This window comes from Sphaerodactylus townsendi, linkage group LG14 (assembly GCF_021028975.2).
Source record: "Sphaerodactylus townsendi isolate TG3544 linkage group LG14, MPM_Stown_v2.3, whole genome shotgun sequence".
Classification (NCBI taxonomy): domain Eukaryota; kingdom Metazoa; phylum Chordata; class Lepidosauria; order Squamata; family Sphaerodactylidae; genus Sphaerodactylus; species Sphaerodactylus townsendi.
In genome coordinates, this window is record NC_059438.1 from 28,375,767 (window position 1) to 28,398,089 (window position 22,323).

The 22,323-nt window shown below is 49.3% G+C and overlaps 2 protein-coding genes across 3 annotated transcripts; one reads left to right on the top strand and one right to left on the bottom strand.

The window, feature by feature from the left end:
• Positions 1–1,681: 1,681 nt before the first annotated feature.
• USB1 (U6 snRNA biogenesis phosphodiesterase 1) lies at positions 1,682–14,327 on the bottom strand. Of its 2 annotated transcripts, none has more exons than XM_048515764.1 (7): positions 14,210–14,327; positions 8,449–8,603; positions 7,470–7,653; positions 6,537–6,590; positions 6,071–6,176; positions 4,440–4,523; positions 1,682–3,908 (listed from the first exon to the last, which is right to left on the bottom strand). In XM_048515764.1, exons 2-7 carry the CDS (start codon positions 8,558–8,560, stop codon positions 3,804–3,806), a joined length of 645 nt encoding a protein of 214 aa, XP_048371721.1. In that variant the 5' UTR covers positions 8,561–8,603; positions 14,210–14,327; the 3' UTR covers positions 1,682–3,803. The 2 variants fall into 2 exon arrangements, with proteins under 2 accessions (XP_048371721.1, XP_048371720.1); XM_048515763.1 differs by lacking the exon at positions 14,210–14,327 and adding an exon at positions 10,156–10,341.
• Positions 14,328–17,643: 3,316 nt separating this feature from the next.
• On the top strand, positions 17,644–21,270 carry ZNF319 (zinc finger protein 319). Its single transcript, XM_048515762.1, has one exon. It carries the CDS (start codon positions 17,780–17,782, stop codon positions 19,523–19,525), a length of 1,746 nt encoding a protein of 581 aa, XP_048371719.1. The 5' UTR covers positions 17,644–17,779; the 3' UTR covers positions 19,526–21,270.
• Positions 21,271–22,323: the final 1,053 nt, after the last annotated feature.

The following is a 22,323-nucleotide window of genomic DNA, read 5'->3' on the forward strand; positions in this document are numbered from 1 at the left end:
CGGAACGCCCCGCCCCGCCGCCTGGGCAGCTCCGCAGAGCGGCGGAGGGCGCCACCTGCTGGGCGCAGCGCGCGTGGTCTGGCTGGCCCGGCGGCTGTCCGGAAAGGCGGCGCAGAGCCATGTGCTGGGCCAGCGGGAGGGCGGGGGTCCTGCCCGGTGGCGCCTCTTCCCCAACCAAAGGACTCGGGCAAGTGTTGCCTGGAGATCTCCCACCATCACGATAGATCTGGACAGCATAGAATTACAGAGTTGGAAGAGACCCCCAAGGGCCATCCAGCCCAGCCCCCTGCCATGCAGGAACACACAATCAACGCACTCCTGATCATCCAGCCTGTGTTTTAAAACCTCAGAAGGAGACTCCACCACTCTCTGAGGCAGTGAATTCCACTGTCGAACAGCCCTGAAGGTCAGGAAGTTTGTTTAGGTGGAATCCCTTTTCCTGCACCCTTGAATGCATTACTCCCCAGACTGCATGGCATCATGCCTCACTGAGTCCCCTTGCTTCCCCAGACCTCCTAGGCTCCCTTCTAAAATCTCCAGGAATTGCCTAAGGTGCAGTTGGCTGCTAGATCTATTCTGGCTGGTCACCTGGGCTTGGAAAGGTTGCATGTACCTGACCGCGCTCTCCCTTTGATGGGCTCAATAAAGGCCAGGAGGGAGGTGGAAAACAAGGCAGCTGAACGGAAAGGGGATGCTGGCTTTGTCGCTGGGCAGATGGGCAGCCACGCTTCGACACAGAGCCTTCCATCTGGGGTTGCCACCTCTGGGTTGGGAAACACCTGGAGAGACTGAGGATGGTGCGTGGGGAGGGGAGGGGCATCAGTGGGGAGTAATGCCATGAGAAGTCCATCTTCCAAAGTGGCGGTTTTCGCCAGGCGAACTGATCTCTGTTCCCCGGAGATCACTTGTAATAGTAGGAGAGAACCAGCTGTCACCTGGAAGTTGGTAACCTCACTGCTACCTGTTCCTACTGTTGAGCCATTGCTGTACAGTGAAGAGTGCCAATTCTGTTCCGGCCGTTTTTTAAATAGCAGATGCAATGGCTGGTGCAGACTTCAGTCTTTGTGTTTCCGGTTTCCTCAACACAGTGCTTCCTCAGCAAGGCAGCCTCCACTTGCACTAACGGGTTTTCCTTTCTCCACCCTAGCACAACAAAAACAAAAACCCTTTCCTCTCACGGCAATATAATTCCCCTAAGAGGACTTCAACGTTGGCTGGGTTAAGCCACAGTCTATTTGTGCCTGTTCCCTTTCAACTCAGCTGGGAAGCGGCTGGCTGACCAACTGGGAAGAACCTTCCTTCCTTCCCGGTGTGTTTTCCTGCCACAGGGCAGTAACTGTTTAGAAGCTATGCAGGGAAGGAGATCCAAGCCACCATTCACAGGGGGCCCAGGAGTGGCTTTGTTACAGGCTCCTGCAATAGAGTCCTTCATGGGGGTCAATGTGTGTGGTATGGCTATCTATTGGAAATTAATCTCCTCTTTGTGGAGGGCAGGAATGCCGCCCAATTGCTCTCTGCTGGCTGGCCATCACCGAGGCACCTGTGGCTCCTTGTGGGTATGGGTAGTACCCCTACGTGCTCAACTGTTAAAAGCGATTCCCCCCCATCTTCGCTGCTTTGGTACAGAACTCCAACATAATAAATAAATACACCAGCAAAAGCAGCACAAAGTTCTAATGAGTTACAGAAACAGCAATGGTTTATTCTGCACATACTGCAATTTAAATGTACAAGAGAGGTAGGCTGATGGTTGTTTAGAGGGGTTCGCTTCCTGTTGCCGTGTGTCTCTCACGTAACCAACGTGGCTCTCTTTGCAGGCAGTATCACCGCACTCCCTGTTTCTGCCCTCTAGAGCCCAGCCACTGCCCTGTGTTGTATAGCAGGAGGTGACACGTTGCTCAAAGCCCTGGAGAACACGGACGGCATCTCTAAAACCTCAGTTAACTTTTGCAGCTCTGAAGCTGGGTACAAACATCTTGCTGAAGCAACATTCAGAATTGCTTCCAAGGCAGACAACCAGCTGGAGATTTTCCAGGCACTCACAAGAGCCAATCCCATGTGTGTGTATGTGTGTGTGTGTGTGTGTGTGACAGAGAGAGATTCAGACAAGGAATCTTCCCGTGTGCAGAGTGCCCCGGCCGACAACATACAGTGGGTCATTCTAGGTGGCTCCCTCAGCAAGGCCCAGATGTCACAGGGTTGATCCATCAGGAACACAAATTCCACTCGCATAGCAGACTCTACAACCTGCAGTGATAAAGGTTCTCCTCATAACCACCTTCAAATGAGTCATTACGACAAAAGCTGGGCTCTTCCCACGGGATTCTGAAAAAGTACCAAACGGTTACCAAGTCTACTCCAGCCCTACAGAAATCTGAGCAGTGGTCCCTATGACCCTTCCTAAAAACACGCTCTCCAAACCTGGTCAAATCAGAGTTTGTTAATCCCAATCAAAGTTAGCATGTTTGGTTCAACTGCTGGTTTTGGAGCATGGGTGATCCTATGGAAATGGGGATGGGAAATTCTCACTACTCACTCTGCACAAGCTGAAAGGGAGGATGGGAAATATTGCGATTATAGGGGAATGTTATGCCCCAAACCATGTAATATCTACAGTGACTGGATTGCTTTCAGGTTTAAAATGGGTGCTTTCCATCCTGCAGTAAGAAGCAAATTAAAACGCGTACATAGCATCACTTTGGAACAGAGCAAACATGCCCTGCAAAGAAAGTATCTCTTGCTCTCCCCTCAGGACAGTTAAGTAAACCAACACTGGATGAAAAGAAATCTGAGAAAGAGGCAGAGGGCTAGTAAAGAACAAAACTGCCTTAAAATTTTGCAAACTCAAACAGCACAGCCATATATCTGCCGTATAAGCAAGGATTAATAGGAAAAGGGGTCTTCCTGCTCCTTATGGCAAGCAGCAACAGATTCAGTACAGTTAACAGCCCCACAGTTCCTTCTCTGAACCAATCTATATTGTGCATTGGGGCTGCACAATATAGGGCTCTATCAGGGCTCTGCACGCACCTCCCCAAAATCAGGAAATTAAGCCTCATGAAATGTGTGAAGGATTCTGTTCCAAAAATTTATAGAGGGAAGCTGTGCAGAGCAAAAACTTGTTTTGGTCACATACAGTAAACAGCTGATATATATACACATATGGTAGCTAATTTGGGTTTCTGGCACAGGCAGACAGAAAGCCAACACTGCCCTCTTGTGGTTATCTGGGAGAATGATAACTCCATGTGTTCAAAAATCAATACTCCCTTTTCCTGCTTTTGAGTCTTTCAGTGGGAAAAATCCATATCTATATTGCTATTTAGGCAACCCAGGTTTGCTTGCGTGCTTTGGAGTTAGTTGAATTTCTCTTAGCGACAGTGTCAGCCTTTAGAAAGAGGAAAGAGGTCCAGATCATTGTACTGGAGGAGACCTTCCTACTCTGGATCTAACAGGACCCAAACCAAACCCTGAAGTTCACGATTCCAGTCATCTGGCTTCCCCCATTTGTGCAGCGTCATTTTCAGCGGCAGCCCAGCACGGAATGGCTTTTCTCAAACCCGCCAGTTCCACGTAGCAATTTCAGTGGCGCTGACAATGCGGCATCACTGAGAAACAGGCAGGTCTCTGATCCCTACCAGCACCACCTGCAGTACTCACAAGGACAAACCAGTGCTCAGTGAATAGAACGAAAGGCAGCTTTGGCACGAGGCTGCAGCCAATGGTGACTTCTGACTAGTCCTCATGTCCAGGGGGAATGACTATTGAAGTGCAAATAAGTGGCGCACTGTTCCCATGTGCCCCTATCGCAGAGGAAAGGAGAAGACCTTCTTGCCCGACTTGCAACGGACTTCGGCCACATGGATTCGCAGAAAGTAGGAAGAATCCTCAAACCTATCCACAATCTCCTGGGAAAATGAGGGAGAGAGGAGTCAATTCAGGCAGAAAACTGACCCGGAAGTGTTTCAAGGAAGCAGATGTGTGTTGATTTGGACATGCTACTGTACAGAAATGGTGCACAGAGCCTGATTACCGCTATTTTGTCCAATCTCTACTGTCTGCCGATTAGTTTTTCAGGTCCAGTTAAAGATTTTGACTTTTAAAGCTCTTCATGGACCAGGTCCTCCACGCTTCAGAAACAGTTTCCTCTTACATGTTCCTGAGCTCTCAGATAGTGTTTCACTCTTTAACAGGGAGGAGGGTTCATAGCAGGACCTTTAATGTTGTGGCACCTGCTCTTTCTGCTGAGGGACCTCTGGCTCTAGTAGCTGCTACTCTGAGTATTTCCACAGGATGGTTAGAAACCTCAAAAGAGGCTATGACCAAGGCACAGAGCTCTATGCCTTCTTTTCACACACACCCAGCCGCCCAACAACTTGGTTCTTTAAAATTCTTTGGATGCTTCGGAAATGTCAGCAAAGGACAATGGGGAAAGTTACCTGCAGTTCATGGAGACACTGGCCTTCAAGTTTTTCAGACAAGTTTCCAACACACCATGCGAGACTGAGGTGAAATGAGGGATTCTGCGCAATGAAGAACCAGAAGCCAACAATCAGAAATGTGACACCCCTTCATCCATCCCAGAATATCTGAGCACTTTACAAGAATTAATTAATTCACTCACTGTTCTCTCTCGTGAAGAGGATAGGGAGAAAGGTGAGATATAAATTAAGTAAATAAAAATACAATAAATAATTTCATCTGCTTGATCAACAAAAACATTTCAAGGGAATTCAATCGAGAGTCATTCCTGAGGAAAAGCATCCTTCCTGTTATGACAAGGCCCAGAGTTCCATACAGTGTAGCTAAGAACATCCTTCACCTCAGTCAGCAAACTGTTCATCATGCTAGAGATAAACACACACCCAGCTTGGATACAGATATTGGAAAAGGCCAACCCACCTCTTCCATTGCAAGCCCTTTTCCTGGAGAACTACTAAAGCTTGCACAGGTTCAGGTTTAACAATGTTAACATCTTTCTCTAGGTTTTTGAATTATATTCCATACTAGCGGGGCCCGGCCACGCATTGCTGTGGCTTATTGTGGTGAAATGGGAAAGGAACAGTAGCAGCAAATCGACTGCAGAGGCCAGCGGTACGTGCTCATGGAAACGGCAGGCTGATACTGTGCGATGTCATTGATGTGTGTGATCGCATCCTCCCTCACTTCTCTTCCCTTGCATGGCACCCCTCCCACTACCTCCCTCCCCTTTCCCTTTGCTAGAGTGGGTGGGTCATATCCAGATACTGTGGCCCCTCCCTCCCCTCCCTTGCATGCCACCCTTTACTCTCTTCCCTCCCTAACTTCTCTTCCCTTGCATACCTCCCCCTCCGTCCCTTCCCTCTCCCACTCTCTCTTCCCTTGCATGCCACCCCTCCCCCTCCCTCCCTTCCGTCTCCATCTGCTAGGGTGGGTGGGTCATATTATATTCTCTTCCCTTGCATGCCTCCCCCTCCGTTCCTTCCCTCTCCCTCCGCTGAATGTGTATGAGAGTAGATGTGTTGTGTGGTAGCAGTGGGTGAGGCACAGAGAGTGAAAGGTACCTGTGTGAGGGGGGGAACCCCATCTGACGTCTCACACGGCAATGTGTGTATGTGTTTCACATCCACTCGAGTTATTGCCTATGTACTGTTTTCACTGCTCATATTTGGCCATCTGAGCGAACATTCTAAGGGCACGAACATTCTAAGGGTGACAGTTACACACAGACAGCTTCATGGCCTGGTATGCCAGGAAAAAGATGTTTTACCTGGCTCAGGTGTGTTGTCTGACAGTGGGAGGTACGTAAGAACACAGTTGGGGGAATGAGTAAGTGTCTGTGAAATTTTCAGAGCGTTTGGGCCAGCAGGTGCGGGGTTATTCTCGAAGCAACAAACGCATTTTTATATATATAGATAGATGGAGGGGACCTCAATACGTAATGAGTCGTTCCACCCACTGAAAGAACCTGTTACTCATCCCAGAACCTCCATCATCAGAAGATAAGGGAGCCTTCAGAATGGAAGCCTTGGGCAGGCTCCATTCCCACCATCTTCCCACCATCCACCTGAAAAAAAGCAACAATTTTCACCTTGTAGAATGGGGCTAGATTGAACTCCTCCGTAACTCTGTCCACCTCAGAAACCAACTCCAAGAACTGGGAATGCCCAGAAGAGACCTCCAAGCCAACAAATGTCCTGCAGGAAGAAATGGGAGAGAGAATTTCAAAGTGCCTTTTCAAAACTGACACCTGTATTCACAAATTTATCTTCCTTCTCCATCCCTGGTGTACCTCATAGTGACTGAAAAGTTTGGCAATGAGTTGTAGACAACAAAAGTGATCCCAATTAACTAAAGTTCACGATATTCTTCTTCCCTTTTACCAGCTGTACCCCTGACAAAAATATTCCAGCTCCTGATCATAAAAACGTTTTTTCTTTCTCTTTTGTACAATCAAGAAATTTTACAAACAATATAGAGTTGGCATTAAAAAAATTCTGTTCCAGAGCTGTTCTGCTGCTCTCTCCAGGGCAGATATTCCAAGAGTATGCACCTACCTGGTTTTAGTGTCATTGGTGTAAATCTTCACTTGGTCTGCTCTGCAGATGAACCTGAAACGTGGGAGAGAAGCCATCTTATCTGGGAAGGTGAACAGCAAAAACAGGACAGAGAACACAGAGGCACACCTTTGGCTTGATTATCAGCTGCAGGCTTAACTGGCCACAGTTATTTATTCATTTATTCACTTCATTTATACTCTACCTTTCTCCTCAACAGAGAAAAACCACAACAAATCCAGGGGTGGGTGGGCGGTCGGAGTGCAGCAGCAGTGGGAAGCATTAGATGGCGATCAGCGTTGGTGTGAGTCGCATTAGTTATTGGTGTGAGTCGCATTAGTTAGTCCCCGATCCCTCAGAGAAGATGGATTTGGTGAAATGGAGGGGGATTGACACCTAGTTCCCAAGGGACTTTGTGAAGCCAGTACCACAGGTGGGGAGCATTTAGGACACTTTCGCACATGCAAAATAATGCATTTTCAATCCACTTTCACAACTGTTTCCAAGCAGATTTTGCTATTTCGCACAGTAAAATCCAGCTGCAAAGTGCATTGAAAGAGGATTATTCTGCATGTGCGAAAGTGCCCTTAGTAAGGCAGGTCTTATCCCGACTTCCCCTTTTTGGACTTTTTCTTCAGTGGCTCCAACACTGCACGGTTAGAATGCCCTGCCAAAATACTAGGCTGAGAGGCCCAAGCCTTGAAAGCCACAGATGGAGAGAGATGAGAAGAACTCCTGCGGGCCGACTTGTTAATTGGAGCTAGTGAGGCTTCATAGAACGCAGCCTTAAGGTGGGAAGCCCGCTGCTGTCTCGCTTTGGGGGCGAGGGTCGATCAAACTGAACATGCTCAAGAGTAGGTCAGGGATTTGAGCTAGGAGCGGAAAGGCATGCTGCAGGATAACACAGCCCCAATAATGCAAACGATCTCTTACCTGTGAAAGGAGGAGAGGCGTTCCTTGAGGGACTGCACAAAGGGGTTTATCCAGTGATGCCGGAGGATTACGCTTTGTGAGAGACTGATGTGGAATTCAGCTGCGGCTGTCAGTGATGCCACATGTGTTTGGGCATGTGCATGAAGGATCTGCAGCAGATCCAAGAAGTCCTCCTGGGCGTCATCTGCAGGGTAAAATGGAAACACACTGCGTAACAGACTTCCCTCTGTGATACCCCTCTGAAGGTGCCAGCCACAGATGCAGGCGAAACGTTAGGAGCAAGACCTACCAAACCACGGCCACACAGTCCGGAAAACCCACCACAACCAGGAAATATTTCTGTTAAATTCTGTCCTGTCAGCTGCAAGAGGATTTGAATAAGTGGTTCCGAGTATCTATCACGCACATGGATTATGGAGCAGCTAGGGCTGAGCTCAGCAGCCTGAATCCCCCTGTTTAGCCTGAACTTGTCAAGGAGCCAAGCAGTCGGCCATGGTCTGCATTTGGAGAAGATAGCACCAAAGCTATACAGGGAAAGCTACCTCTGTTCATCTCCGGTCTTGAACACCGCATGGTTGAGGTCACCATGAGCTGGTTGTGACACAATTGCACATTCTTTCCCCCCTTCTAGGGCTGTGCTGCTTCAAGAATATAAGGGGGAAATCTCCAGCAGGTCACGATTACTGTCAAGTGGCCATTCCCCAAATCTGCGGCCACCTGCCTTCCTCTCCTATGGTTCCCAACTCATGTTGGTAAATTTCTGGAGATTTGGGGGCATGCTTGGGGCAGGCAGAGTTCAGTGAAAGAGCAGGGATGTGATGCTGTAGACTCCTCTTCCATTTTCCTCCAAGGAAATGGATCTCTGTAACTCTGGGAGATCTCCAGGTTGTGCTAGCACAGGTCACGTCTGGAAGTTGGCAACCCTGCTTCCTCTTACTGTTGCATACACAGAACATTGTGCAGCATTGAAGGGACTTACAAGGCACATAGATGTGGGTGGCCCAGTTGCCTCGTTCATGTGCAAAGGTCCGCACGCGGCCTCCGTGCTTGCTGCAGTCATCCAACACCGTCTCTTCCTGGTCGCTGAACATATTTAGCACACTGTCTGGTACAGGAAGGCGGGGAGCAGGTATGCTGCAAGACAGGGAACCAGAGCCAAAAGAGAATTTTGAGTGTTCTCAACCTGCTCACATTTTGTTTCTTTTTTGAGAAAGACAGAAACATGAAAAACATGAACTGATGGCTGAACCCCAGACTCCTTGTTTATTTGCTAGTTCAGTGGTATTCACTCTGGGGCCCACAGAGACCTTCATGTGCAGTCATCATCAACCAAAACAGCCACAATTTACTTCCATTTTTGGGATGAGGTTTGCATTCCAGGGAGGCACACAACTTACCTGTTCCTCTGATGGCTGTTTCAAGGTGGGGACCACTTGCCAGCCACAAACCCCACAAGACAAGGGCCTTGACTACTTTCCTGAAATCTGATGCAAGTACCATGTTGGGAAATGGTGCTCAGAACAGCCATAGATAGCATACCAAAGAACCACATGTGCCTCCTACAGCACTATCACTGTATGGCTCCCACCATTCAGGCAGCAAAGGAAAAAGGTACTAAATGAACCCCAAAATACCACTGGAGCTCAAATGTAGAACTTGCATGGGAAAAAAACTTCCTTGCGCCATGATGTGTGTGGCCAGTGCAAGAGACTGGATGTTCGAGGCAGCACAGAGCTAGACAAGAAAAGATTTTTAGGTTTGTATTGTCGGAGGCTTTCACGGCTGGAATGACTAGGGTGTTGTGGGTTTTCCGGCTGTATGGTTGTGCTCCAGTAGCATTTTCTCCAGACGTTTCACCTGCACCTGTGGCTGGCATCTTCAGAGGAGGTTGGCATCTTCAGATCCTCTGAAGATGCCAGCCCAGATGCAGGCAAAATGTCAGGAGAAAATATTTTTAGGTTTATTTCTGGGATTTGGGCACCTTCTTTAGGGTCTAGTTTGCTCTAGTGGCAATACCACTGCTCTAGGGTCTAGTGGCAATACTACTCCTAACCAAGATGGTACCTTGGCACTGAAAAGAATTCTCAACTTGCAGATCCATGTTGGGAAACACCCCTCACAGCCCACCCACCTAGCCTAGGGCATGTTACTCAGTGGTGCTCCATGGAAACTGTCATTAGAGAAGCAGGTCATCTGGCCCCAAACTAGGTTGGGGGTGGTTAGTTACCTCTGTCACTCCACACCATTCAGGATATAGTAGAAAGGAGGGAGACTTGGGAGAGATGGGGGGCACACATCCTCCATTCCTGCAAGCTTCTCGGGGCTGAGCTCTCTTTGCAATGGCAAAAAAAGGGGAGAGGATTGCTTCCTTTCAGAGGAGGCATCCCCAGCAGTCTGCACAAAGTGGGCTGCAGTCAACCAAAGTTTCCCATAACAAAACCGGGACAGTCCTTTAAAGGGGCGCGCATATTATTTGGGGTTGGATTACATTTTCCATGTTGCAAATTTGAAAGCCGCTATGAGGTACAGGGCTGGGAAAGGGAGACTATTTTAATAACTCCGTGGCCAGGGAGGCGCTCTTGTTTAGTCGCACAGTTAATGGAGGAAGGAATTCCCAAGTCAGGCGGAGCCGGTTCCGCTTCCCCGTCCCCCGAAGTGGCCGGTCAGACCCCGCGAGGAAGCCCACCTGGCAGCGGGAAGGGCGGCCGGGCTCCCCGCCTGGGGGGCTGCCTCCTGGGCGGCGGCGGAGGAGCCGTCTTCACTGCCCGACGACGAGCCCGAGCTGCTGCTGCTGCTACTGTAGCCCACCAGCATCGTCCCGCTCATGGCTGGCGCGCCCGCGTGCGTCCTTGCATGGAGGCGCTCGTCAGAGACATGGCGAAGGAGGGCAGGCCCAGGGGCGGTGCCTGCTGGCCTTCTCCCGCCCTGCCCGCGCAGCTGCCATTTCCCCCCCACAAACACAAAACAGCCTCCTCGACCACGCAGAGGCTCAGGCTCAGGAGGGGCTTCTGTCATCGCCTGATGTGTTCATTTAAATACTTATACCCCACTTGTCTCTCCAGTGGCGCGCATCCTCCATTTGGGCCTGGCTACCATCACAGCCGGTCGCTTTCATCAGTTTGACTTCTGAAGACGGACGGGTGCTCTAAACGTTTTTTTTTTTTTTTTTTTGAAGGCTAAAATGTTAATCCAGGTTTTCCAAACCAGGGGGCTTGATTCTGCACAGCATATATTTATAACGTTGCAATCGTTATAAATGAACTCGTTTTCCCCACCGAATTCATTCACAACGATTGCCATGCCTTATGAAAATGATGTGCAGAATCTATTTTTGTTGTTGTTGCGCTAGGGGTTTGAAACTGGTTTGAGGTCCAAGTTCAAAGCTCTGCTCCGCCCTTGGAGGCTTGTGGGGTGACTTGGGGCTGGTCACCCACATTTTCATCTTCAAGGTGGTTCTTGTGAGGATAGTTCAGGAAGATTGCTGTACTCTGGAGATCACTTGTAATTCTGGAGAGTTCAGGGGGGGACCCCTCTGGAGGTTGGCATCTTTATCAATCTCTGTTTAAACAGAAGGCAGCGATAGCGTCAAGGCAATGCTGTGAATTGGGATGACGCAGATCTAGCAACTATAGGCCAGTGGTGACTTTTGGGGCAGGGGATAGACCTTTAGGACAAATGGGCAAGAATGGAGTGCCATTTTGACCCTTTGTTGTTTCTGTTGATGCTTTTCCCTTTCTTCCATTCAGTGAAAGGAAGCAAAAACATATTCCCTTTGTGTATAACACAGAGAAAAGAACTCTGAGAAAAAAAACACACGAAGCTAACAAGCGTTAGGTGGACCAGTGGTGGTGCAAGAGTCATTGTTGCTTAGACAATAAGAAAGTTTACTGGAGATCCTTTATGTGTGTCCAGCAAGTTTTGTAATGTGTTCACAATTCTAAAGCCAAGGGTGTGTTTGATGTGCATGAGCATGCTCAGATCTATTTCAACAATAGCACACATATAGCTTAACAGGGAGCAGCAATTATGCCAGTTGCATCCTCAGTGAGAACCGTATCATACAATAATGGAGGGGTCTCCAAACCCTTGAGCCTACAGGCACCCTTGGGATTCTTACACAAGTTGGTGGGTGGACAAAATGGAGGTGGACCCAACAACAAAATGACGGCCATCAGAAATGGAGCAAACTGCAAAACGTCAGGGAGTGAGGTTGTATGTAACTCTTTACCATTTCAGGCAGAAGTTCTGTTTAACAGAATGACTTTTAAAATGAACCTATTATTTAAAAAACATTTTTCTTGCATCCTGCGGCAAAGGTCTTTGTGCTGCGGTGGTGGCTGCTGCCAACGCAATTTTTTAAAAACAAGTCTGCACAGCCAATCATATGGCCAGTTCAGAAATCCTCCCGGACAAAATCTCCACTGATAGCATATTTTGAATACACTTGGGCATTAGGAAAGGTGTCTGTGGGCACCAAATTGGATCAACAAAAATAATGTAAAAATCAGACAGCATACTCAGGGTGGGAAAGCCCACTGCCTGTAAATTGGATTCTTGTTCTTTGTGAAATCTTGCAAGAGAAGATTAACGCTTCCTTCACTGAAGTTTTGAGTTGGTTCCAGTGGCAATAGGTATAGGAAGAAGGCTGAAGTCTTCCTTCTGGTCAGTTTCTTGACTTGCTCTATATATTAAAGATACTTGTTCTGCATATTAAAGGTAAAGCGAGTTCCCTTTGGTTGCAGTTGATCACAGAAAATGTGGGTATGAGGACACCAGGTGCCTCCGTCTTATCCTCAACCAACCCTCTCAGGGCGTTCTTCCACTAACCTCCACCTTCCTCTGCCAAATCACAGGCTTCTTTCCTCAGACATCTCTTGCCAACAGTCGTTTTGCTGCCTCTTCATTTTTTGAAAGAGATTTGCAGCTGCACTGGACCAAAATAATTTTTTAAAACAGCTAAACTACAATCCAATTTAGTATTAGCAATAACCAAAAGACACAAAATATGGCACAAGCTTTCCAGTCACAACAACTCTTCATCAGGCTGAATGTTACAAAATTAAAAAAAATGTGGGGAAGGAGAACATTTGAGGCCACAACTTTAAATTGTTCAGAAAGCTTTCATATAGCAGGAGCAGATCAGCTCAGGAGGTGACTTTTATTACAGATAGAGTCTTTCCCACAGAGTCTTTCCCACAGTGACTCTTTCGCTGGCTTAAACAGAGAGATTTGCATGCCTTGTTCTGTACCTCCTTCCTTTCCCTTTCATTCTACAATCCTTGCCCAGCTGCATTATTTCATCTTACTAGGAAGAATCTTGGTTGTGAGATTCAAATATTATAATAAATTGTAATCCATTTTCTATTTGACTGGAAGTGTTTATTATACTTGAAATCCGCCTTGGGTCTAAGTGAGAAATGAAACGAATGGATAATTAATGATGGTGATGATGTTGATAATAATAATTTACACACATACATAAGACAGTTTTGTATCAATCATTAAAAAATCTTTATGATGACATAGGGCCTCAATCTTTTACATGTGTCTGTGTGTATGCATGCATACATATTCACATGTTATTCCAGCACAAATATTTGCGGATTGCAGCCCACTTTTCCAGATAGTGGATCTTCCCTATCAAACATTAATTACCAAACTTTCTGCGAGAATAAATGTTGTCCTAGACGCTGCATAAATCCTGTTTAATGTTGCTTATATCCAAGCACAAAACGTGCTCCCCCCGCCCCTTTCCGCCTGAGAGACCTGGCAGTTCATCAGCAGCCCCTGCTCCATTTACACACAACACGGATGTGGATGCCGCCTTCCAGCTTCCCTATTATTCAGAGACCCCCCTCCTCCCCACCCCATCTATTTCGGACGTTGCGTTGTTTGCACAACCGGGACGACCCTCGGCCGAGACCACTGGCCTGCCAGCCACCACTACTCGCGAGTAAGTCTCCTTCGCTGCCGTCCCTCCCCGGCGCCCAGGCCCGGCCGAGCCCACCCGTCCTCCCCCGCAGTTCCCCCTCGCGTCCGACCCGCAGTTCTCTCTGCGGTCCGGCAGAGGGCGGCCCCGATCCCCGCCGAGCCTTCACCGCCGCGAGGGCGCCGCCCCTTCCCGCGTCTCCCCGCCCGGCTCCTCGCTTGCCCTCCCCGCCGCAGAAGCGGTTAACGCGAGGCCGAGGATCGAGCGGGGCGACTAGGCCGCATCTCTCTTCCGGTCCTCTGAGGGGGTGTCAGAAGGAGGTAGGTGGCCCCGCGCCGCTGGGCCTACGATGGGTCCCCCGCCCCCGCCTCCGGTTGGACTTTCTGGCCTGGAGGCCTGGAGGCCTTTCCCCGCGACAAGGGCTGGACCGCCCCTCCGCTCCCGGGGACGCCGGACCAACTCCTGTCTGTCTGCTTGCGCTTCCGCGACACGCATCTTTTGCTTGCCCCTGCTGTGTGAATCCTCCCGAAAGGAGGGATCCGCTGGCATATTTTCGGGGTGCCCTCCTGGCTCGCTTGGGGAGGGGGGGACACGTCTGAAACCGGCCCTTGGCCCACACGGCCTTGCACTGTCTTTGGAGACCAGGCTAAGCAGCGCCTCTTGCTTTCTGATGGACCATGCCAGGGGGGCAAGGCTGGCATCTTGTGCGTGCCAAGCAGGGGCGATGCCAGTGAGCTAAGCCACCTCCTATTGGGCTGGAGACCCGCAAAAGGACATGCTTAACAAGTCCCAGACCCTCGGCTTGGCTTACCTGGCTCCGTGGCCTGCTCTTGCTGGCAGTTGTTATGCTAGGTCTCATTCATTTCCTGGGACTGGCGATAGCTGGCGTTGGAGCCCTGTGGCCGGGCACCTGTCCAAATTGGTCCTGTCTCTAGGTGAGGCTTCAGGCAGATTACTTGACCCAAGGGTCACCTGTGAAGGTGAAACTATGGCATGAGGGCCTGCTGCTTAGACCCTAAATCTAGAGACTTTTCAAAGGCTCTTCTTCCAGAGAGGGGCTTCTGTCTCTCTGCTCCAGGGAAGTTGATGGGGGCTTCCAAGTACATGTGGTAAGCTGAAAAACCTAAAAGCCCAGCCCAACACTCATATAAGAGAAATCAGATACAAACTGGAGGGCCTCGTGCTCTAACTTTGATTGGAGATTGGGTCATTTTCCTTCTAAGTGGCCTCTCTCCTTCTTCTTTATTTGCTGTTTGACCATGGGGCTTTGCCAGCATTCAGACCAGGGTCATGGACAGAATGCACCTGAGTCTTTGCGCGGTCAAGTATTTTACCAAATGTGCATGGTAAAAGTCTTCTTGGTACTTGACAAGGTGGGAGAATGCACTTGGGGATGTTTGGTCATTTGTATGCTAATAGGATCTCTATGTGCGAGGGTGGGGAAGCTATGAGAAATAACCTTCATTTGAACTGTATGTTCATACATGTATAAGTTGTCATATAGAATCTGTGCATGTATTGTTGTTTGCAGAGTTTCCTTTGGCTCACCTTTTACATTGTTTATTTTCAGCAGCAGCAAGCCTTTATTGGCATAGACAACAGTACAACAATAGTAAAAAACCGATTAAAAAACATATACAGTACAGGAAATAAATGTTAAGTGGAAGGAAATCTACTGGCATTTAGTAATTTCCAGAAGAAAGTCTGCCACTATCATACAGAGAGAAGGATCAGGATTGTCTACATTGTTTATTCGTTTAACTGCTTCCATGTCCAAAATTAACCCTCCCCATTTTTATTTTGAAAACTCCCATTTGCTCGATGAAGTCTGCCCCCCCCTCCCCCCAATGTAATTTTTATTTTTTCAGTGGAAGTGGCTTTCGGGAAACTTAACATATGCTGGTAATTCATCAAGAAGCAAAGAACAGCTTGGAAGGCTGTCTCTCTATATTACCACAAGGTGCTGAATGTAGATTGCCTCATGGAAGATGGATAGTTGGGTGGTATATTTCTTACTCAAAATTGTCACAGAGTCTAAAAATGCCGTGTCTAAATTTGGAAAAAGGTTGGTAGCAGAGGAGTGTGGATTGCTCTTTTCAACTTTGCCAAGTCACAATGGAGACCTGGGTAAAAACCAGTACTTTGTTATACCTACAGGTGATCCAGTGCAGAATTGTAAGTGTGGGCATAATCCAGTCAGACCTCATGCCTCAGGAATCTGGTAGTGAAAATCTATGCTCATCAGAAGCTCTGAAAAAAATCAGAAATTGTAGAAATGCAACCTGGATTTTGCCAAAACACGGCTAACTGTCACAAGAGCCAGCGTGGTATAGTGGTTAACAGCAGGTGTACTCTAATCTGGAGAACTGGGTTTGATTACCCGCTCTGCCACTTGAGTTGTGGAGGCTTATCCGGTGAGCTAGATTAGCTTGTGCACTCCAACACATGCCAGCTGGGTCACAAATTCTTCTGAGCTCTCTAACCCCAACCCACCTCACAGGGTGTTTGTTGTGAGGGGGGAAGGGAAAGGAGTTTGTAAGCTCCTTTGAGTCTCCTTACAGGAGAGAAAGGGGGGTACAAATCCAAACTCTTCTTCTTCTTCACCTAGGAAAGGTCTCAGGAATGTCAGTAAAAGTCTCTCTGAAACATGAGTGCTGTTTGCCATCCTTCTTGGCTGGATTTAATAGAACTATGGCAAACCACGAACCTGATCTTACAGGGGGTCTAGAATCCTGCTCGGAAGTAGGTCAGTACTACTGCCCAGCCAGTTTGTTCACCTGCCAACTCATTTGTTCATTCCCTACCGGTCTGTTTAAGAGGTCAGGAATTCTGTTTGCACTGCCCACTGCCTCATCCAGATTAGATGGAAAGGCAAATCGGAGCTGCATGAATGGCATCTCTCTCCAGATCCTCATATTACATCCCCTGCAGTTTTATATAGATGCTGAGGAGACTGAGGGAGATAGTGGCAGAGTGCAGGGCAGAATACAAATCCCCCTGCAGTGCCTTCAGCAGTCGGCTTGCCAAAAGGTGCAGAGCCACCATAGCACCCCCACTTCCTTGCCCAGCGATTCAGAAGGAAGCCATCAACAGTGATATAGAAGGCCATTGAGAAGATTGTGGAGAATCAACAGAGCTGCACTATGTCATCACCAGTCATCCACTAGGGTGGCTCAGGCAGAAAATCAGGGCAGCCTGCAGAAAGAAGAGGGTATTGGGTTGTGTGCAAGGTATAAATGACATTAGGGGGCTACCACCTTTTAAAAGAAAACTTGCCCTAACCTAGGTAATAATGAAAAATCCTCAGCGCTAGGAGAAGTCTCAGAAATTACTTCCTCTCTCAATATGGCTTTCACCAGCTTTTGAGCTCCTTCTGTTGCCTTTGGTGACATGGAGTTAACTTAACTCAGCAGGAATAGTGTCCTCAGGCAAGCGTCACCAGACCATAATAGCTGAATCTGGGTGGATGCTCTTAGAGATTCCTGAAGGGCCTGTTTGGATTTTACATCTCTATACCCACCTGTATTCCCATCAGAGTAATTGCTGGTGACAGATGCTAGCTTCTAGGTACCTTTTATTTTTTTCATGAAGTTGGAATAAATACATCCAGTTCTTCCCAAGATCCAGGAAAACCACCTTTTGCTCATTGGGAGGCATCTGGGTTCAAAATTGGTTTCAAGACTTTGTCTTGCTTAGTTCTTTCTGGCCCTGATTGCAAGTGATGAGTCCTTCACCAAGCTGTTTTTGACCCCCAGCAAAGCTGTATATTTCTTGTTCTCTGTAACAGAGATGCAGGTGTGTGTAGGTTTAGTTCAGTTGCAGATATTAGTTCATTGGTTATATGTTTCATGGAAGTGTGGGAAACTTGATATGCTCTGTAGGACTTAAAGGTGTGTGGAGAGGATTTGTTGGGGAGGAAGATTCCTCAGCCTCTGGCCAGGTATCTGTGGGTTCCAAATTAACATATTGCTTCAGGCTATTAACTTGGTTCTGTCCGTGGCCTTGGAGGAACACGGGGAAGATCAGCAACCATCTTGATTCTTATTTAGAATAATCAGACTTCTAAACAATATAAAAATTGCCTGACGTTTGTGGGCTTTAACCTAAGGTGCTCTCTTCTTTCAGGATCTGTTCTTGAAACGCCTTCCGGAAGGACACGCAGTGTTTTCTACTGGATCCTCTGCCTGTTTGTGTCTGCCTGCCTTTGAATCCAAACACGTTTTGGAATTGCTGCGCTAGCCCACTCAGGAGGCCAGTGCTGTGAGCTTAGTCCTTCCGCCTTCGGAATCAGCCACTGGGAATTCAGATCTCCTTAATAATTTCCCTCTCCGTTGAGAAGCTGAAGCCCTTATTGCGGAAACCCCGTTTCCTTTTCTCCAGCATGTCAGAAAGCTGGCAACAGCAGCCGCCCCCTCCGCAACAGCCACCGCACCATGTTGGGACAGCTGCTCTCCCGGAGCATTCCATCCCGTCGAGCGCTGTGGGCGAGAATCCCTTGGGCTGTGCTGTGTACGGCATCCTGCTCCAGCCAGAACCCAACAGCCTGCAGCACCACCCGCCTATCCCTGTCAGCAGCGGGGAACCCTCTGCCAAATGCGGGGTGTGTGGCCATGACTTGGCCCACCTCTCTAACCCCCAGGAGCACCAGTGTCTGCAGGGGAGCCACGACCGGTCCTTTCAATGCACCCAGTGCCTAAAGATCTTCCACCAGGCCACGGACCTCCTGGAGCACCAGTGCTTGCAAGTGGAACAGAAGCCATTTGTCTGTGGAGTGTGCAAGATGGGCTTCTCCCTCCTCACATCGCTGGCTCAGCATCACAATGTCCACAACGGCAGTGCTGCCGTCAAGTGCTCCATCTGTGAAAAGACCTACAAGGCAGCTGCGGCTGTGGCGGCGGCACCCGAGGAGCCTGCATCACCCCAGCAACCGGCGGCGCTCAACCGGGCCCCTGTGGAGAAACCTTACAGTTGCCCCATCTGCCAGAAACCCTTCAAGCACCTCTCGGAGCTGTCACGCCACGAGCGAGTGCACACCGGGGAGAAACCTTACAAGTGCAGCCTCTGCGACAAGAGCTTCAGCCAGTCCTCGCACCTGGTGCACCATAAGCGCACGCACAGCGCCGAGCGGCCTTACAAATGCACAGTGTGCGAGAAGGCCTTCAAGCACCGCTCCCACCTGGTCCGCCACATGTACGCCCACTCGGGCGAGGCGCACCTTTTCCGCTGCAATGTCTGCGAGCTGCACTTCAAGGAGTCGTCGGAACTGCTGCAGCACCCCTGCACCCCCAGTGGCGAGCGGCCCTTTCGATGCGGTGCCTGCCACAAGGCGTTCCGACGGCCTTCAGACCTCCGGCAGCACGAGCGCACACACAGCACTGAGCGCCCCTTCCAGTGCGACCTCTGCCAAATGAGCTTCAAGCAGCAGTATGCGCTCATGCGCCACCGCCGCACGCACAAGACCGTGAGTCCCACAACCTCCACGGAACAAGAGCCGCAAGCGCCCCCATTCAAGTGTTCCTTGTGCGAGAAGGGCTTTGTGCAGCCGGCTCATCTGCTCTACCACCAGCATGTCCATGGCATCGAGAACTTGTTCAAGTGCAACGCCTGCCAGAAGGGCTTCAGCCAGTCCTCGGAGCTGCTGCGCCACCGTTGCGTCCAGAGCGCCGAGCGGCCATTCAAGTGTGCCGTGTGCAGCAAGGCCTATAAGCGGGCTTCTGCCCTCCAGAAACACCAGCTGGCCTCGCACTGTGCAGAGAAGCCCCTCCGCTGCACCCTTTGTGAGAGACGCTTCTTCTCCTCGTCAGAATTTGTGCAGCACCGCTGCGACCCTGCCCGCGAGCGGCCCCTCAAGTGCCCGGACTGCCAGAAACGCTTCAAATATGCCTCTGACCTGCAGCGCCACCGGCGGGTTCACACCGGGGAAAAGCCCTACAAGTGCCCAGCTTGTGAGAAGGCTTTCAAGCAGCGGGAACACCTGAACAAGCACCACGGGGTCCACACCCGGGAGCAACACTACAAGTGCATGTGGTGCGGTGAGCGCTTTCTAGACCTGGGCTTGCTGCAGGAGCACAGTGCGCAGCACACGTCTGCTGAGAACACCTACCCTGTTGCGCCCTGCCTGCCTTGACCAGCTGCCCTGGATGGTTGATGGGCTGTACCAAATTTCCGCCCACCCCCATTTTCAAGCTGGATGAACCCTGCCAGATGCTTCGCATCCTTGGGAAACATGTTCCTCCAATACACAAAGTAGGGTGTGTGAGTGGGGTGGGGGTTGCTGGGGGAGTGGAAATATGTAGCTGAAGCAGGTGGTCATCTTGTCTGCCGGGCTTGACCATTCATAGGTTGTGTCATTGCCCTCTATGTCTTCTTTTACTGTTCACTCAATCAAGTGGTCCCGAGCAGCCTTCCAAATGGGGGACGAGATGGGTCTGGAAACCAGTCATAAGCCAGCCCTGCTTGGCCACTCCCACCACAAGGTCTGTTTTCAGATCAGATTGGAATCTGTGGGCCTAAAACCTGCGTCTCCAATCCAGCTCCTTTCTTACTGTGATTCCTTTGAGCGCTGGCCCAGGGAAGGGCAGGACTCGGGAGCCCTTTGCACAGTGGTCTTTTTGCGGTGTGCAAATGTTGGGGATGGTGCAGTAAAGCAGGGGAGACAGGCCTGGCTCCTCTTAAGACCTCACCCTCCAGAAAAAGCCCAAGATCTGTTCTGAAACAGCTGAGGGAGGCAAGCCCGATATGGTTGTGTCTCAGCATCCCCCCCCCCCCAAATCAAATTGTTAGGTAGGCATCTTGGAATTCCCTCTAAACTCTAGGCTCTTGAGACATTAGTACTCTGTGTTGGGTTTTGCCCTTCCACCTTGAGCGGCGGCAGAGTGAAAAGCAGGCTTTAGAGCTTAAACTGTGATATAACTAGAGCAACATTCCTCCCCCACATTAAATTTAGAGAGATTCTGGGAAGTGGGTTTTTCCATGCAGAATTCTGTTCAGGCAGCAACTACGCCAGCACTGCTAAATCTGCCACGGAGCAGCCTTCTCTTTGGAGCACAGTTGTGGTGAATTACGTGATCTCCAGTGAAATGAACTGGTGCTGAGATAGCTGAGCGCCTGCATACGTTTTCTGGCTGGAGGTCTATGGGATTCGTGTGCTCGGATGATTTGTTTTCTTGCACCACCTCTGAATCCGTGGCTCTCACTCATTGGCTCCAGAGCTACCTGCAGTTGTTCTAAGCACTGTTACCCAATGTGGCACTAGCCCTGTATGCCAGCAAAGTCTCTTGCCCGGAAGAGCTTGTGGTTGGTGGATGGTTCCCACCTTGAAACAACTGCCACTGAAGGAACAGGCAAACTATGAGTCTCCCGGAGATGCAAGCTTTAGACCTTGTGCCAAGGCTGGAAGTAACCCTGGTTCCTTTGGTTAAAACTGTGAATGCAGCTCTCTGCAACCCGTGGAGTGAATGCCACTGCTCCAAACTGTTAAATTGGGAGCTGCTCGTAACAGGTGCCCTAAGAATTAGGCTCTTGGTCCCATGAACCTGCGTTGCATCTGTTTGTCGTGGGACACGGCGCTCCTCCAGGAAAGAAAATCTGCTTGCTTGGGCTTGTTTATTTAGCCACCGGCTCAGGACAGTGCAGAGGACAGCAACGCATCTTCGGAAGGAGGCTGGCCGAGGAGTCTTCCCGGAATATGAGTAAGCTGGACAGTCTGCTCACTCGCAAGACTCACTTATTGGAACCTGCATCTTTCATGGCACCTCCAATGTATAGAACTAACTTTTGGGGGAGTTGGTCTTCATTGTTTTTCATATTGCTTTTTTTTTTTTTTAAAGAAAGAAAGCCGTTTAATACTCATTAAAATCTGTGTGGATGTCATCATGGATTCTTTAAAGGTTGGGTGTGCTAGATTTTAGGGGAGGCTCAGGGTGTGGGTTTGCTGCATTCTGAGTTCAGTTGATTCTATTATTACTGTGGCAAAAATAATAATGCAACGCAAGGAAGACACTGTGCTTTTTCCCAGCCACTTTTCCAAGTACGAGGCATCCAGAAGTTGTATTCTCTGTGTGTCTGTAACTGGAGCTGTTGAATGGAAAGGGACCAAGCCCAGTAGCTCTCCAAAAGGATATTTTGAAGTGAAAGCAGTCATGCCTGGATTTCTAGAACCCTTTGAGCACTTTCTTGTATTCAGAATTTATGCAGTACCTTTCCCCCTTCTTAAGGAATCATTGCCAAAACGGTTTCCTACTAGGAACTTCTCCCTCCTCACATTGCTGGCTCAGCATCAAAGTATGTTGTCAGCATCATATTTTTTCATGTTCTAAATACCTCTCTGCTCTTTTGAGGTATTCCTCCTGAACCCGTCTCTTTGTTTTGATCCTGACCACTTATTTGGGTATGGTGCTTAGATCTGAATACGGGATTGAGGATGGTCTCTGGCCTCTTCCAAACATGCAGAATAATGCACTTTCAATCCACTTTCACAATTGTTCACAAGTGGATTTTGGTATTCCGCACAGCTGCAAAGTGTATTGAAAGTGCATTATTCCCAGTGGTGGGATCCAAAAATTTTAGTACCAGGTTCCCATGGTGGTGGGATTCAAACTGTGGTGTAGCGCCAATGGGGCTGGGCGGGGCATTCCGGTGGCGGGGCTGTGGCAAGGACGCAGCCGCTGTGCCAGTCCTTGGGTGGGAAACGAATGCACGCAGTCGCAGGCTGCCACGCATGCCAGTGCACCTCCTGCTAGACTTCTTCAAGTTCTGCACACTACTGCTGAGAGGAGGGGCGTAACTAAGGCAAAAATCATGTGGCAAAATCACCAATTAGTAACCCCCTCTTGGCACATACAAATAATTAGTAATCTACTCTCAGGAACCTGTGACAACCTGCTGGATCCCACCTCTGATTATTCCACGTGTGTGGAAGGGACC